The sequence below is a fragment of the Cricetulus griseus genome, chromosome 8, assembly GCF_003668045.3.
Source record: "Cricetulus griseus strain 17A/GY chromosome 8, alternate assembly CriGri-PICRH-1.0, whole genome shotgun sequence".
NCBI classification, from domain to species: domain Eukaryota; kingdom Metazoa; phylum Chordata; class Mammalia; order Rodentia; family Cricetidae; genus Cricetulus; species Cricetulus griseus.
In genome coordinates, this window is record NC_048601.1 from 93,551,388 (window position 1) to 93,569,176 (window position 17,789).

At 43.8% G+C, this 17,789-nt stretch overlaps 1 protein-coding gene across 3 annotated transcripts in view; it reads right to left on the minus strand.

The window, feature by feature from the left end:
* Positions 1-17,089, minus strand: part of Rnf32 (ring finger protein 32) — a 38,621-nt gene extending 21,532 nt beyond the window's left edge. The window contains exons 1-7 of one of the 3 annotated variants that reach the window (XM_027428650.2): positions 17,017-17,089; positions 15,003-15,087; positions 14,184-14,448; positions 9,587-9,729; positions 6,478-6,510; positions 5,861-5,985; positions 5,384-5,492 (exon numbers count right to left, since the gene is read on the minus strand). In XM_027428650.2, coding sequence (XP_027284451.1) covers positions 5,384-5,492; positions 5,861-5,985; positions 6,478-6,510; positions 9,587-9,729; positions 14,184-14,448; positions 15,003-15,017 — 690 coding nt within the window. In that variant the 5' untranslated portion in view covers positions 15,018-15,087; positions 17,017-17,089. Of the gene's footprint in view, positions 1-5,383; positions 5,493-5,860; positions 5,986-6,477; positions 6,511-9,586; positions 9,730-14,183; positions 14,449-15,002; positions 15,091-16,518; positions 16,859-17,016 lie in introns of those variants that run through there. The other 2 variants (XM_027428648.2, XM_027428651.2) reach the window with 2 other exon arrangements.
* Between the last annotated feature and the right edge of the window lie 700 nt (positions 17,090-17,789).

Below are 17,789 nucleotides of genomic sequence, written 5' to 3' on the forward strand. Positions count from 1 at the left end.
AATCAAGATTGTTTTACATGACAATCCCAGTTCCCTCTCCCTCCCCTCCTCTCCTACCAATCCCCCGCCCCCAACTAAAACCCTACCTATCACATATCCTTTCTGCTCCCCCTGGATGGTGAGGCCTTCCATAGGGTGTCATCAGAGTCTATTGTATCCTTTGGGATAGGGCCTAGGCCCACCCCTGTGTGTCTTGGCACTTTGATTTTTTTTTTCATTTATTGACTTGCTTTATGGCCTAAAATGTCATCTATTTTGGAGAAAAATCCCACAGATTTTTGAGAAGAATCTGTTGAGTTTTTGGTGAGAATCAGGGTAATTATCTCCCATATTATTATATCTGGACCTATATCACTCTTCCTATCCAGGAGTGTGTGATTTACAAAGCAGGGGATACCAATGTCCAGTGCTTATATACTACATTCACCGCACATTCTTGATGGATTTTGTTACTTTCTAAAATTGTAATCACCTTATTTATTGCTTCACATTTCTGACTGTCATCTGCTTTGTTCTCTAGTGTATGTGTTCAGGTGGGTATATGTATGCAGGCACAGTGTATGCTAGAGGGTGATGTCTGCTTCACCTTAGCTTTTGTAACAGAATCTCTCATTTAACTAGGCTGGCTGGCCACTGGGCTCCCAAGATCCTCCTGTGCCCACCTGGGATTACAGGTGTGTGTCGAGCATCAGGTCTTCATGCCTGTGCAGCGTTTTATCAGTGCCCCCATCTTTCCACCCCTTCAAACTGTCTTCCCAGCCGTTAGCAGGGCTATTCCCACTCCCGCCCGCTTCTCCTTCCTTAGTTTATTCACTTCCATCCTTTCACTTCTAGTCTCTTCTCCCCACTCCCATGGACAACAAGTAGTTTGTCCTTGGTTACTAATCAAGAGCCTCAGACCACAGTGGACATAATTGCCAAGGTGCTGTCCTTTTCAGAGAAGTGGTTTTGATGCTGTAATAGACATAAAGCCAGAGGGGCCCTTGTGGGCCTGCAAATGTTTCCAGCTCTTCCCTGCAGGATGGAAGGTGGCGGTGAGCAGACATCTCCCTGTATTTGATGGCTGCTCCTAGTTTTCCTTGTCACTCTTAAGAGAAACTGAAAGTGTGTTTTCTTACATGGAATGTATTATTTGGAGACTTTAAAACCCTCTAAAGAAAATGACAGCGGGGCTCATTTGTAGCAAGTAAAGATACAACAAATGTTTTCAGTGTCTGAAAAGGGCTGGGCCTCAGACACTACTGGGGCTCCCTTTGCTTCTGAACAGAGCTTCATGAACTTCACACCATCACTGGGCTCTGAAAACAGCTACAGCATTGTACCTTTCATACGTTCTCAAACCCAAGAGTTCATGTGCTGTGTCATAGTCTCATAGATAAATATTGCAGTGGGGACCATCAACTGACTGTCATGACTGCTTTATGTGACTGTAAAGTATAGCCTAGACTTTCCAAAGCCATTACATATAAACATGAATAAACTATCCACATATAGACGGTAAGTAGTTATCAAGTCTGGCTTAAAATTTTGCAAAAACAAACAATGACTTTGACCTGTAAGTCATATCTTATTGCACACTAGAAATTATAAAGGGCTTCTGGCTCAGTGTTGTTTGCCTGTAGTCATTGCCTAGGCATCAACCTATGAATTCAGGACCAGCCTAGGCAACATAGTGAGACTGTCTCAAGAAAAAAGACAAAAAATAATTACTAAGAATGACCCTGAGAACAACAATGGCCATCAGACCACTGAATAGAATGTGCAGGAGGATACATAAAGATGAGAACAGCTGCAGAAGACATCAGTCTGGGGGGAGATGAAACTGAGCTCTAAGTCTGGAAAATTATAAGCTGGTCCAAAGTACCTATCTCCGTTTGACTCAGGGTATCATCTTGATTAATGATGCCCTGATAAGAGATAAGAATTAGGAGGGAGGCTGGCATGCTGCCTTCTATGTAGGGAAAGCAACTCATCCCAGGAAGTGAAGACCCATTCTTTTCATCCAGCCAATAAGCAGGACTTTCAATCAATTTCAGTTCTTTTGCAAATGGCAGTGTTTGAGAAAGGATCTGGCAATGTGGGAAAACAGGAAGTTTTTCACCCAACAGTAGACAGGAATGAGGGATTCTTTTTAGAAATTCATCCCTACCCTATTCAGCTAGGAAAGATAAAGGCTTTTTGAGGTATTTTGCTTTCTTCTTGGTCAAGTTCAACTTGGGAGGCAGTCCCTGTGGCATTTGCCTTTGGGTCTCCTGCCACCCTCTTATAGCCAAAGGCAGGAGCTTCTTCCAGGCCAGGCCAACCAGTACTCAGTTACCTTAGAGCCACCACCTGCTTCTCCATCTCCACTTCACAATGCAGTGTGCAAAGCTATTAGCTTAGCATCTGTGTCACATTTAATGCCATCCTGCTCTTCAAAGAAAGTCACTGTTTTTCTTAGTTAAATATGAGGAACAATAGCAACCACAACATATCAAATGTTCTGACTTACATATTCCAATAACTGTTGCTTGGAGCAAATACTTAGTGCCTGAAGGGGCTCTAGCCGTCCGTCTTAGCCATGACAAACATGGCTCTGGCAGGCCTTGTCCCTTCCCCTTCCCCTACTCCCTCTGCCTTGCTAAAAACCATTAGATTACATCCCCAAAGTTAGCCACCAAGGTCTAGTCCCTTATTTGGCCAATTCCTCCTCCTGAAGCTGACTACCAAGGTCCACCTATCAAATATTAAAATCCAGTAATCAGAAGCGCCCTTTAGTTCACCTAATTAACATGCCCAATTAAAATTAAACACCTCATCCTAACACTGGGGTTTCCCTTTTACATTTATAAACTGCCATTTGCCATGTCTGTCTCCTCTCTATCCAGAGGCAGTCCTTTGTCCCTCCAGGACAAACACTTTTTCCTTCCTCTCTCCCTTGTTCCCTTCTCCCTTCTCCTCTGTCTCCTGTCTTTGTCTCTTATTCCCTGCCCTTTGTCCCTGTGGGGCAAATAAATCTCCTTTGTGCTGAGAACTTGATCTTGGGGTGTCTCGTGCTGACAGCAGTCCCTTCAGTGCCTATGAAGTGTACTAGAAAAGGAATTATATTGCTTTATAATCAATGGCGTTCTAGCACAGCTGAATGGGCTAGCTCACCCAGGCAAGGGCAGAGCCACACACAGGATCACAGACACTCCATTTCTTCTTGGTCCCAAAAGACTCATTTACCTCAGAGGGAGAAATGGAGTAGTTGTGATCACTCAGTCTTGTGCTAAAGATGGCAATAATGAAGACAATAGTTAGAAAATAAGGAGCCATGTTTTTCATTAAAGGCTGTCTGTTATAGTCATCATCCTAAATGGAAAACCAAAGAGCAAAACCAAACTTGTTAATGATACACTTCTGTAGGGAATGATGACAGCACAGTGTGATTATGACAACTTGAGCCTTTTCTTTCTTTCCTTTTCCTGAACTAACATCTCAGCTCTCTTTTCACTTTAATAATTTATTTTCATTTTATGTACATTGGTGTTTTGCCTGCAGGTTTGTCTATTTGAGGGCTTCAGATGCTCTGGAACTGGAGTTACAAACAGCTGTGAGTTGCCATGTGGGTGCTGGGAATTGAACCCAGGTCCTCTGGAAGAGCAGCCACTGCTCTCACCACTGAGCCATCTCTCCAGCCCAATCCTTCCTTTCTTCCTTCCTTCCTTCCTTCCTTCCTTCCTTCCTTCCTTCCTTCCTTCCTTCCTTCCTTCCTTTCTTTCTTTTTTGATGGAATCTTGTTATGGTGCCTAGGCTGGCCTCAAACTCCAGATTCAAGCAGTCTTTCTACCTCAGTTTCCCACGTGTTAGGACTATAGACATGGATCATCATGTCTGGCTGAGGAGTTTATCCCAGTGATCTGAGGCTGGCATGTTGGGATACCACAGTGTTACCATAAACAAAGAATATTAGCAAACCTAAAACAAGGTACATGAAAATTAAGTTGGAAAGATACTAATGTTTGCAACAGATACAAAATCTAGTGGCTACTATGTTTTTCTTTATAACTGATTCTTAGGTCAGTAGTGACATTCACATCACAGGTAGGAAAAGAGTTCCAAAGTACCTACTCATGGTGACTAGACCTGCCAGTCCTTTTTTGTTCATCAAATGGAGACATAGAAAATGGAGACACAGAGGTATTAGACAGCACCTCCCTTGTGGTGTTTGAAAGAAAATGGCCCCAAAGGAAGTGACAATATTAAGAGGTGTGGCTTTGTTGGAGGAAGTATGTCACTGTGGGGGTGGGCTTTGAGGGCTAATATATGCTCAAGCCATGCCCAGTGTTTCAGACCACTTCCTGTTGCCTGCACAAGATGTAGAAATCTCAGTTACCTCTCCAGCACCATATCTGTGTGCATTCAGCCATGTCCCACCATAATGCTAATGGACTGAACCTTTGAACTATAAGCCACCCTGTATGATAAATCTTTCTGCCATAAGCTGCCTGAGCCCCACCACCACGTGTGTGCTCTATGCCAGCCGCCCGCCTGAGTTAGGTCCAAATGAATACACAGAAACTTGTATTAGGTTCAAAGCTGCTTGGCCAATGACTAGGATTTCATCTGCTAGCTCAGTCTTAATTATCATAAATCTATATATTTTATAAGACTTATCTTATCAGATGCCTTGTTGGCGTCCCTCCTTGCCAGTGGCTCACATCCTGCTGCTGGAGGAGGAAGGGGAAAAGAGGGCCCTTCCTGTTTCTCCTTCACTTAAATATGAGTCTCCTTGCTATGTCACTTCCGGCCTGGATCACCACTTCTCTACTACATTTCCCAGAATCCTCTTTGACTCCTAGTCCCGTCTAACTTGCTCTCTCATTGGCCAAACAGTATTTTATTTAACAATCAATAAGATAAACATACACAGTACATTCCCCATCATCACCCCATTAAACGTTTTCCTTTATAAGATTTGCTGTGGTCATGGTACCCTAACTAAGACAGTCCTACACCCTGCCATGTAACATAAAACATGGAAAGTGAGCACATGTGAGCACAGATAGGGGTTGCCTATTTCTGTCATGTGGTGACCCCACAAGGTTCAGCCAGCTACTGAGAGACGTTAATGAGTTCTCCATTTTCACTGATGTTGTAGGCATAACTTGACCTCTTAGAGCTGTAAAAACTCAAATTTGTCTTATTTTATCAGAAGATGGTACCACCAAACAGCACACAATGTCAAGCTAAAGCTGATTTGAATGTCATTTTCCCATGCAGTGAGGTTGACAGCCACTAAGTTGAGCAAAAAGCTTTAAAAGTGAAGCAAGCTGCAATTGTACTTCCTGTTGGCTTTACAGTCCCAAATATTCACTCACACAGACCATGTGTGTGTGGACAGGTAGCGGTACACACTTACCTTTTCCTCAAAGAACTTTCTTCTTAACTTGGCATCCGTAGGAGGGACTATTTTCCTCAGGTTTTTGTACCACTTTCTAACGATGAACCCTCTCCAGTAGGCTTGGATTCTAAAACAGAGATGTAAAAATGATGACCACCTTATTGCCTTATTTTTAAGCTAAAAATTTATATTACACATATGAATGTTGTGTCCCTGGTGCCCATGGAGGTCAGAGGACAGCTAATTCCCTGGAACTAGAGTTATAGATAGTTGTGAGCCACACCATGTGGGTGCTGGGAATTGAACCTGGGTCTTCTAGAGCAGTTAATGTTCTTAATCACTGAGCCATCTCTCCAGCCCCTGGTGGCCTCATTTTAACAAACACTTCAGTTCTCCTCCCAGCCTGGCCTTCTCTGGTGACCTTCTGGGTTAGTAATCACAGCCTGAGCTGCAAACATTTGTCTCCCCTTTGCAGGGTACTGAGGACACTCTTACCTGGTGGCACACTTTATTCTGAACAGGCGGGACCCATCATGTATCACTCTGGTTTGATACTGGTTCTTTCTACAGAGGGGACAGGTTTTTTTATTTGTGAACTTTTCAAAAGCCTGAAGGCATGCCTGAAGAAAAGGATTTCACTTAAAACTTTACATATAATTACTTATAAACAACATTTTTACTTCTAATGTAATTATAGTGTTCTTTTTCTCATAATTGACTCCATCCAATTTAGATTATGAAGTGAAGTAGTTTCATCAGATGTTAACACCTTCCTCATGAAACCTGTTCCAAAAATGATTTTCCACAAGAACATGCATGCAGAGACTTCAAAAACCTCTGAGAGTCAAGTGGCATAAAGGTAAAATGCTATGTGTCAGACTGCCTTGCAAACAGCCGGCAGGAAGTAAGCGATCAGCAGCTTTGATGTGCAGTACTAACAGTTTGCTACACAAACATCAGTGCTTCTGTCACACAGAATCCATGATTTCCACCGCACATGAGCTGCAGTCTACCCTAAGGCCATGTTTCTAACTACAAACGGTGCCCATGGGTCAACAAAAGGCTGTTCAGATGAGAGAAGGGAGCAGGCTGGCCCAGGGTGGGACACTTACCTTGTGGAACACGTGTGAGCAGGAGAGCAGCACCTGTCCACCAGGAGAGAGCAAAGTCCTGGTTAGTGATGCACCCTTGACAAGAGCAGCGAGTGCTCCATGGTGACATTCCCACAGCCGAGCACTTGCACACTTACACCTTTTATAGTCAGTCTAAGCATGTCACCTACACAAAGCCCGGGACACCAGAACTGTGAAACACATCATGCTTGATATTAAGCCAGTAAGAGGAGTGGCAAGGTAGACACCGCTAGGTGGATGGGGCGGGGCAGGAAGGAACCTGTCCATGTGGTATGGACTCGGTAGGAGAAGGAGCAGAGACACAATAAGGAAACATCTTTTTTTTTTTTTTTTAATTTATTTATTAGTTCTAGTTAGGGAACAAGCTTGTTTCATATGTAAGTCCCTTCTCAGGAAACATCTTTTATAGGGCTTTGCTCAATTAAATTACACTCCTAAACTTAAAAATCACAGCTTTTATGACATAATTCTGAGAGTCTTACATTTAAATAGCAAGACATCAGGGAGGCAAATTACATTTTTTTTTTTAAATGGAGAACAAGTAAGCTCATAAGCAAACTTCATCCTTCTGACTCAAACTCCCCACCCAACAGTGATGTTTTGACCTGGAAAAACAAAAAGCAAAACTAGTGTGAAGTCAGTGAGGAGAAAGGGCTTTAGAGCATTAGCCGTGGGCAGGTGTAACTGGCTGTGGAGAGGGTTAGTGGGCAGATGCGGGCCCCCCTCCCCCGCTTTTAGTGACCGTTGCTCACTCTGTTCTTAAGCAGTTTAGAAGAGAGCTCATAAACACCCAAAACCTTTGAAAATTATTGTATTTCAGGAGTATGGGCATTTTGCTTGCATGTCTGTGCACCACATCCACCAGGTACCCATAAAGGCCAGAAGAGAGCATAGCATTCCCTGGAGCTGGAGCTGATGTAAGCACCGGGTGGGTGCTATGAATTGAATCCTAGTACTCTAGATGAGCAGCCAGTGCTTTTTTTAACTTGTGAGTTAAGCCCCCTAAAACCTTTTCTGGGCCCTACCAACTGTAAGTTTAAATTTAATCAACTATTATATTGAAACCATCTGTGGTTATTTTTTCATACAATTTTTCAAAGTCTTTTATCAACAGATATTTATCTGCTCTAAATAATATAATTTTTTATATAATTCTAATATTAGAATACTATACTTTGAGATATCCCTATATTCATTCCAGGCAAACAGTTTGTGGTGATAGTTACACAAGTGAGGACTAAACTCATTTACATTTTGTCATAATTTCTGAGTTGGCCTGTTGTGAATCCCGAGTTCTGTTCTCATTGTTAAATGGTGTTACCTACTGCAGAGATTACTTCAAAGTATCTTGAAATCATCCTACATTGGGAAAATTGTTTTATTTATTTATTTATTTATTTATTTATTTATTTATTTATTTTGTGTGTGGGTGTTGTGCCTGCATGTATGGGTAATTTGTATGCCAGGTGCCCATGGAAGTCAGAAGAGGGCATAGGATCTCCTGGAAGTAAAGTTGTGAGCCACTGTGTGGGTACTGGGTATCAAACTTGGATCTTTGGGAAGAACAGCCACTAAGTACTCTTAACCATTGAGGCATCTCTCAAACCCAGAAAAACTGTTTTTAACTAAGAAGAAATCTAATACTGGAATGCTAAATGTGGTGATATATTATTTATGATTGATTAAAGCTCGTCTGAGGGTACAGAAAGCAAAGCTAGCCACAAGCCTTAGAGCCAGGCAGTGGTGGCACACACCTTTAATCCCAGGACTCAGGAGACAAGCAGATGGATCTGTTAGTTCAAGGACACACTAAGGTACACAAGAAAGAAGAGTAACAAAGCTCATGACTTTGATCCCAGCACTTGGGATCACACGCCTTTGATCCCAGCATTAAGGAGGTGGAGACAGGAGAGAGATGGCTGAGCAGAGAGAGGTATAAGAGGAGGAACTAAAGGGTCTCATTAGAGATTATTCTCCAGCCATGCTGAGGAGAGGCAGCAGTCTGAGGCTTGGTGGAGAACTTCTGGAGACAGGATCAGCCCTTTCAGCCTGAGGTAGAGGTAAGAGCTAGTGGCTGGCTGCTTCTCTTATCTTCAGTTTGCAACTTGAAACCCAATGTCAGTCTCTTGAGTTTTTATTTTTCATGTTACAACTAAGTACAAGATTAGCACAATAGTGTTAGTATCTTTAACCAAACAAAATGATTGCCTGGCTCTAAAGTTTAGTGAGATGCTTACATAACACCTTGAGATATTTAAATTTTGATTCTTCATACAGCCAGGTTAAACATGTACAGGACAGTAAATGAGGTTGCTGCGGCTGCAAGGGTCCTGCAGCTTTAATGATCTTGTACTTCGGCACTAAATTACAAACTTCCCTACATACTACAGTTCTGTGGTTCAAGGGCTGACTGAAATCTTTCCAATATCCAACTCATACATAAGATTAGGTCTTCTTGGAGAACTAAAATGAAAGTTTACTTCAAGCATCTTAATTCACATTACTGAAGGGCAAAAGTGTAGTGACTGTGAGCTTCCTTGCTGATGATGAAGCATTTTTAAGTCTGAGAGGTCAGGATAGTCCATGAAGTTTGGGATCCTCACCTGGGACCCAAGCCTGGCTGTATGCTGGGTTTCCTCAGCTGTCATCTCAGTGCTACATACTATGCAAACGTCTTTCTCCCCAAATTCTGAAAGCATGAGTGACCTTGGCTCCCTGGAGCTGGCAGTTTAGTCAGGCACAACAATGGGTCTGTGTGGCAGTTCATGAGCTTTCTATACACCAGGATAACCACCCATCTTATATTAAGAGATGTGCCAACAAAGAGTTTACTTTATACCAGGATTCTCCCATAGTTCTTTGAAGATATTCAAAGTGTCCTTTGATCCAAATGGCATACTTGGACTTAGTGTCACACCAGCAAGTGGACACTATCAAGTGATGGTATTCAGCCATACACACACACTTTAGGGTGGAAGACAAAATGTGAAGTATTTGAAAGTTATAAGGGCGCATGGGCCTGGGTGTCTCACCGGCTAATACAGGGGAAGGACTGCCTTGCTGATCTATACCTCTGTCTGTTATGTACCTGGGGCTGGAGCTCAAATTCTTCTTTACATATTGGACATGGCTGCATGGAGTCCCCTTGCAGGAGGGATCTCTGCTTCACTCTCTCCCATTCGTCTGACGACAGCGGCAATGGAGGAGGTGGCAAGATGCCCAGTTTCTGGGCTACAGGAAAGATAAGACACAATGTAAGCTCATGTATTTTAGCATGCATAGTCACATATTTTTATTTAAAAATTTATTTTTCATTTTACATACCAACCCATTTCCTCTCCTTCCCCCCCCCCCACGCAGCCTCCCACTCTCCCCACCCCCCATCCACTCCTCAGAGGGGGTAAGGCCTTCCTTGGGGAGTCTACAAAGTCTGGCAAACCAAGTTGAGGCAGGACCAAGCTCCTCCCCTCTGTATCAAAGCTGAGCAAGGTATCCCACCATAGGGAGTGGGCTACAAAAAGCCAGTTCATGCCCTGGGGATAGGTCCTGGTGCCACTGCCAGTTCCCTCAACAAATCAAATCACATAGCTGTCACCCACATTCAGAGGGTCTAGTTTGGTCCAATTCAGGTACCCTAGCTGTCAGTCCATAATCCATGAGCTCCCACTAGCTTGGGGCAGCTGTCTCTGTGGTTTCCCCATCATGGTTTTCCCCCCTTGTTCATAAGATCCCCCCTCCCTCTCTTCAGCTGAACTCCAGGAGCTCAGCCCAGTGCTTGGCTGTGGTCACTGCATCTGTCTCCATCAGTTATTGGATGCAGGTTTTATGATGGCAATTACCAGGAAAGGAAAATAGTTAAGATCTCCTGGGTAAACTGGAAGGGGGTTAGAAGGGAGGGGATGGGAACATGAGAGATCAAAAAGACTGAGTTGGGTGAGGGATGGAGGAGGAGAGCAATGAACTCCATATCTTGAGGGAGGGAGCAATTATGGGGTTAGAGAGAAACCCGGTGCTAGAGAAATTCTCAGGACTCTACAAGGAGGACCCCAGCTAAGACTCCTAGCAATAGAAGAGAGAGTGTCAGAACAGGCCTTCCCCATTAATTGGATTAGTGACTACCCTAATTGTCATCACATGTAATTTTTAAGAGACAATATGCACAAAGATATTCTAGGGAGGCATTAGGCAACCTTTCACAACACAGAGCAAGGTGCTTTTCTATGGAGGGCAATGATAACACTTGACATTCTCAATGATCTATGTTTTTATTATACAGACTTTGCCATCATTTTGAATGCTGATTGATTTTCAAGCAAGTGGATTGATATTTAGTAGTATAGAAGTTGAAGAACACTATTTTTTTTTTTTGCCATTTGCCTTCTTGTTTTCACCTAATTTAACTGTCCAACCTATAGCACTGCCTTCTTCCTTAGCCTTGCTGCCTTCACCAATGACATTTATAAAGTGCACATCAATCACATGCTATGTAAGGATACATTCCTTAAGTAAGAGGCTTATAAGTACCCATCACATGAGCTTATATCCCATGGGGAGACTCATTTTGACAAATACCTGGGCATAAGGCTGGTAGAACTGTAAGTGTAAACCACTATCTACAAACTGCTAAATAACAGTAAAGGTACATTAAAAAAATCAACCCAGCACAGAGGACCATCAGAAAGGCACTCTTGGTCCTAGAAAAATTCATGATAGAAGTATGAACATACTTTGAAAAGCTAGACCATAAAGGTGATTTATACAGAAACTGGATATATTTTTTAGGTAAATAGACTTGTGTTTTCCCAGGAAAAGTCACATAACAGATCCACAACGCATGGGACTCAATAATTTGGGGTGTAGAGAAAACCAAAAAGACAACTAAGTACCAAGAGCTAAGTAGCTATGAGAGCATTTGTGTCCACATGGGAGGTAAACAGCAGTGCACAGGTCTGTGTATATCCACAACCAGTTGCCAGCGAACAAAGTCTGCAAACAGTTGTTTTACTTAAGATGCTAGGAAAAGGAAATACAACAAAGTGAAAGAAACAAAAAGGAAACGACAACAGCAGAAATTAAAAGGAAACGGGCCAAAATGCAACCAGATCCAATAGTAGGTATAAATCTAAAATGTCCTTTTCTCAAAAGAGACATTTCTAATGAAATTGATATAAAATACAAAGAACAAGGAAAAAATACAGAGTAAGACAAGGAGATAATCATAAAATGAATGCCCAAAGTGGGGTGGGGGTGACTCAGCCAGTAAAATGCCGTCCACATAAGCATCTACGTAAAAGATCTGTACAGTAGTGTGTGCCTATAACCCACTGTGGGCAAGGCAGACACAGGAGATCCTCAGAGCTTAGCTTGCTGGCTAGCCAGTCTAGGTGAACTGGTGAGCTCTAGTTTAGTGAGAGACCCCATCTCAAAAAATAAGGTAGAGAGTGACTGAGGAAAATACTGATACCAACCTGTGGTCGCCACATGCACTCGCCTACACCTGTGAAACCATACACAAACAAACATCCTGTGAAGAGCACCTATATCCCAAACTCACCTGATAATACAGGTGAGATTAACTCACTTCACTAGATTTACTTTTGGTAAAAATATACCAACACTAAAACCATCAGGAGAAGAAACAAAAGGCTGAGTTGAGCCCAGAGCCTCTCCTGTCTTGACTTAGTACCTACCATACTGGGCAATGAGCTCAGAATTTATTTATTCTTAGACAACTGATGGGCCTAGACTTACTGTAGGTGAAGTGACTGTCAAGGGCCAGACTCTGAACTGCACAAACCTGTATCTGTAATAATGCCTCAAAGTAGCAGAGCTGACAATAGGCTTTCTTGGTGAACTCCAGGGACAAGGCTTTCTCTCTAGGTACCTGTCAGCCTGTCACTCTTGGCTGGCTATTCTGCACTTGTAACCAAACGTGGAATCTTTCTGCTCCTTACCTCAGCAGCTAAAAGAACAAAAGGGGTACAAAACAGATAACTGCTTGATGAGGGAGTTTCCTTCGTGTGCCATGCAGGCCTCCTACTAACTCCTGTCTTTGTCACCTACAGCACAACAGCCCTAACTAAACCAATTTCCCATGCCTAATCATTTAGAAATCTTTATTTCTGGCTTCCCAGTGTAAAACAATTTCAGACTTACAAAGGATTGTAAGAATGGTAGAAAGAATTCTGTGGCCTTAACAAACTACTACAGTAATAGAAACCAGGGAAGCCAGGGAATTAATGCTGAGCTAATTATCCACTGAAGTCATGCTTCCTTATTCGTGGTTGTACTTTCTGGGGTCTCAGGAATTCCAAAAGTAATTCATAAGTTTTCAATTTGTTTGCCCATCTAAGCAGCATAGTGAAATCTCGATGTCCTGTGCTCCATTCCTGTCTAGTCTATCAGGCTGTATATATGATGTACCCTTGTCCCTCTGTAGTAGCCTTGGTGGTCAGACAGACTGTAGCAGTGTTACAGTCTTAGGATTTGTTGAGGCTCCGGAGCAACACAGCAGAGATGAGGGCCACTCAGATGTGCCCAAGAGAGGAAGTAAAGGGCTTTCTTCAAGTGAAATGGGAAAGTTCTTGATGTCACAGAAAACAATTATATGTTGCCAAGGTGAGATCAAATCTTCTGCCAAACTATAAATATGGAAAAATAGATTCATGAGAATTTCAGTTTTATTTACCTCTGTAATAGTCATGTAGGGCTATGGAGGGAGCAGAGACTGGGAGGTTGAGTTTAAGGCACCTTGAACTCCACAGTGAGACTTTCTCTCAAAGAAAAAAAAAGTTTTAGCTCCAGTGTATGACAGGGATCAATTAAGATAGAAAAGGCACTAAATTTGTGGATGGTATTTAAACTGATGTCAAAGTGTTTCACCAGAAATCACGGAACCTGTGAAAATGTTAGGAAGGGGTCCCTTGAAATGAGAACATCAAGGCATTTAGTTCAAGTGAAAGATCACTACACAGATTCGAGGCAAGGTTGGGCTGAAGAGTAGAAGGATTACGGCTAGGGCTATGCACCAATGTAGAAGACCTGGAGGTGAGGAAACTAGTTTAGGAGGAAGGACACCACCTGAAATTAGTCTTCAATTCAATGTAACCAGGCTCTTCAAGCAAATGCCAGATGGGAACTATGTTCACAAAACACAAAGATGCAGGCACATGCCTATAAGCCAAGCACTCAGAAGGTTGAAGCAGGGAGATTGAGAGTTGAAGGCCAGCCTGGGCTACACAAGGAGATTCCCAATGCCAACAAAAATATGCAAAGGAAGGCAGAAGGGCTTAAAATACAGAAGCACAGACCAACTCTGGCCTTTTATGGAATGCCACGGGCACATGATAAAGTCCGGCACAATGTACACAGCCAGAAATTCACTCACAAAAGCAAGTCACCTGCCCCCTTGTTTAGTGGACAGTTCTACTAATACTTCATCTCAGAAGTGAAAAAAGCCAAAAAAAAAAAAAATCAGAAAACAAACAAACAAAAAAAACCTTGGCAGTTGGAAGAGTATTTAAATAATGTACTTGGCTGTCAGAATTTGCCAATAAAATGAAAATGTTAAGGTTATATTTTTACCCCAAATACACCATTGCTTCAGCCCTATAAATAGGGTACCGTCCAGCTTGAGGAGGCTACACTGGGTTAGCATCAAGCCAACACATGACCAGAAGGCTTACCTAAAGTTAGTGGTGGTGGCATGGGATCTAGAACATATTCCTTTTCTGGATCTTGCACTTTGGGGGCCTCTGTAGTTTTTCTAATCCTGGTATCTATTACAGCTGTTATGTCTCTCTTGAGAGACTTTGACTTGTTCTCATTCTTCTGCACTTTTGTCTTACAAGGATCTGCTACTGAGAGATGTCCAAGTTGAAGATCATGTAAAATGTGGTCCTGTAAGGCAACTGCAGTGACTGCTATGTTACCTTTTGTAGATGAACAATCCTAAAAAGTAGGAGGTAGGGATTGTCTTATTTACTGGAACAGTATGTAAGGTAGGTAACAACAGCTTTTAGAAGAAAACTGAATCTCCGTGCTCCACTAATGGCAGTATTACCAAAACAATGGGAAGGAATGCCAGAGTCACGGTACCCAAGTCAGAACAAACCCCAGGCCCAACATCTGTTAGAAACAAAGGAAAGCTTTTCATGTAATTACTGGAGCCTTAATTATAAACCAATAAATTCAAACCTGTGTGTGTCTAAATAAATCCCTGCTGTTTTACTATAACTGAAGTAGACTCCAGGCAAACACTATGCTCTTAAGCATAAGCTCTTTGGTGAAAACTTAGTGTTTCCTGCAGGACAAGGTCCTTGAGCCAGGAGAGGCCTGCAGGTAGTACTTAGTGACTTACTGTCCCCACAACACACACCTCCCACTCCTGCTCACGGCTCCTCATGGACACAAGGTTTGTAAACTATTTTTATACTCAAAGAAAGTCCAGTTAGACTACATTCCATGAGTTAAACCATGGGTAAGTTTTGAGGAAGATGAAATACCTTATTTTTTAACATGCTCAATCAGGAAACACGGTGGTGTGGCTTCAACAAACTATAGCAACACATTACAATTCCTTCTGTTCTTCTGCTGTGAACAGAAAGTGAGAGTGTTCATAAATGTTCACATCTACTAGGGTTATGCAGATAATACCAGGCATGCCAGCTACAGGGCAGCATGGAGCTACGCCTTCCAATCTATACAGTCATAACCCAATCCATCCCTGTCCTCCAATAGCTTACCACAGTGCTAGAAAGAATTTGAGTACAAAAAACCATCTAGCAGCAAAACCAAGAGTTTTAGAGTAAAGTCTCAGACCAAAATCAGACACTCATCGAGTGAAGACAACATTTAAGCCAAGTCCCGAAGAGAGAAATGAGCATATTAGATAACATGAGCAAAAGCAAAGACATTCAGGAAACCAGCATGGTGTGTTTTTCAGGGAGAAGGGAAACAACGAACAAGTGGGTATAAGGACATACTGGCTATCTGCAAGCTGACCAACACCCAAGTGGACAGAATAGGGGGACAGATTGACTGAGTCCCAACCTGCTTTCTGCTTTTTGGGGTAAGCTATCTAAACATCTCCAGCTCAGTTTCTGCATCTATAAAAACACAAAAACACTGACACTGCAGGATTTTTATACAAAAGAACAAAACATTCTAAGGGTTTAGAAGGACTGTTTTGCACAAGATACCCTGTAAATGGTTACTGTTGCTCCAATTCCTTTCAAAGCTGGGGAAAGTATCTTTTAGTTTTGGGACCATGGTGTTTTTTTTTTTTTTTCTTTTTGCAATATTTGTATTAATACCTTGGGAATTTCATGCAATATTTTTATTAAATAAATTTATTTATTTCATGCTGTTACTATTATGAAGGCAAGAGTCCACAATATTCCACAGTGAAGAGAAACAGAGTACCTTAAAAAAGCAACTCAGGGGATAGCATCAAGGGACTTTTAGAAGGGTGCTGACAGAGTAGTCTCCCAAGCATGCAAAGAGGCCCTCTGTTCTAACTCCAGCACTACAGTTTACAAGATTACAGGAAAGTGATTTCCATAGGAACTAATGTGTGAGACACCTGATTCAAGACTAGGAAAAGAACCAATGGCTGCTCAGTTCCTCAGCAGCCTAGATAATTGTCATTGTGCTCTCCTCCTTGTTCCTTTCCAGTTCTGGCATGGAGTTCTATGAAAGATGTTTATACTCAATGTTCCTTGCCACGGCCTAGTCTGGAAAAAGGCATGTAAAATACTGAAAGGTCACTATCATTATTTCCCAATAATGGAATGCCTATAATTCAGTATGGACCAAGTATGCATCATACCAAAAATTGTTTAATTTTTCAACAAGATTCATACTATCGTTAACCAGAGGTAGCTATTTAGCCTACAATTTCACTTAGTTTTTGTTTTATTATACCGTTGTGATTCATATCGAGCGTTAAAAACCGCCTCATCAAAGTCCCACAGTGTCCGCAGATTGTATAATCTTAAAAAAAAAATATCCGAAACATACCAGATTTAGTCCAGCTGTGCGAGAAAATATACATGGAGAAGAGGTGACTCGTTAGTTCGGCGACGGGAAAGTGGTAAGCTTAACAGGCACTAACAGCCACAACCGAAAACTAACTGCCAGTGTGCAAACCTCAGCTTGCACATGGTTAGGAGCTCGCGCTAGGTGCGGAGACGCAACCCTTGGTGACAAGACATTTAGTCGCCTGTTGCTCGAGGCGAGCAGAGGGCAGCTGACACACACATCACTAAAAACGCACACGAGACTCGCACGTTCGTTTCAACGACTCCTGCAGAGCCGAGTGGCGCCCTTGGACGTGGCCCCCGAGGCCCTTCCTCAAACCACACACCACGCCGAGCGCTCGCTCGGCGACCCGGGCCTCCCGCGACACCCACGCTCCGCCCCGACGCCACCCCGCGGCGTCCTGGCCTGGCCGCCTCCCCGCACCCGCACTCCCCAAGCCTCAGACGGCGGCGCTGACGGAGCCCACGGCCTCCCCACCTCCGGCCGCGGCCGGCTGCTAACCGCTCCTGGTCGCCACGGCAACCGCAGCCGCCGCACTGCGCAGTGCGCATGCTCGCCGCGGCTGGCGCTCGAGGCGCACGCACGCTCGCTGGTGGGCGGGCCACGCGCCCTCTTCGGGAGCGGCTTGCTGCTCGGGGGGGGGGGGCGCTTGCGTCACGGCCCCGCCACTGGCGTGTCGTCAGCGTGAGTCTGGCGTCGTCGTCGTCGTCGTCGTGGTGAGGAGCGCGCGGCGTCACTCCCCCGCTTCCTAGGCCGTCCTTCCTGCCCGGCGAGCTCCAGTCAGGCCGCGCGCGCGCCTGCGGAGCGTGTGGCCTTGCGCAGTGGCTTTGCCGTCACCCCCTGAGTCTCGCGTGCGCCCTGGCGTCGCCTCCCGGCCTCCCAGTGTTCCTCACGACGCCTGCACTGTCCGGCCGTGGCCTGTCGTGTGTGTGTGTGTGTGTGTGTGTGTGTGTGTGTGTGTGTGGCCGGGTGCTGGCTTTTTCACGTTCGTCCTCTAGTGACTCCTTCCCGGCCCTGGGGTCTGTCGTGGTTGCTTTGAAGGCGCAGGGGAAGGCGGAGAGAGCTGTCCCTGAGGTTACTGGCCTCCCGGGGTTCCTAACCCCTCAGCTCACAGAGACATCACTAACCCCTCTTGAATCTGCTCTCCTGCTCTCCTGCGCTGTCCAATAAACCAAGCTTGAGCCCCTGGGGTCCTTGAAAAGCCTCTTGCTTCTGGATCCCAAGCAGAAGTCTGTATTGATTTTTCTCCT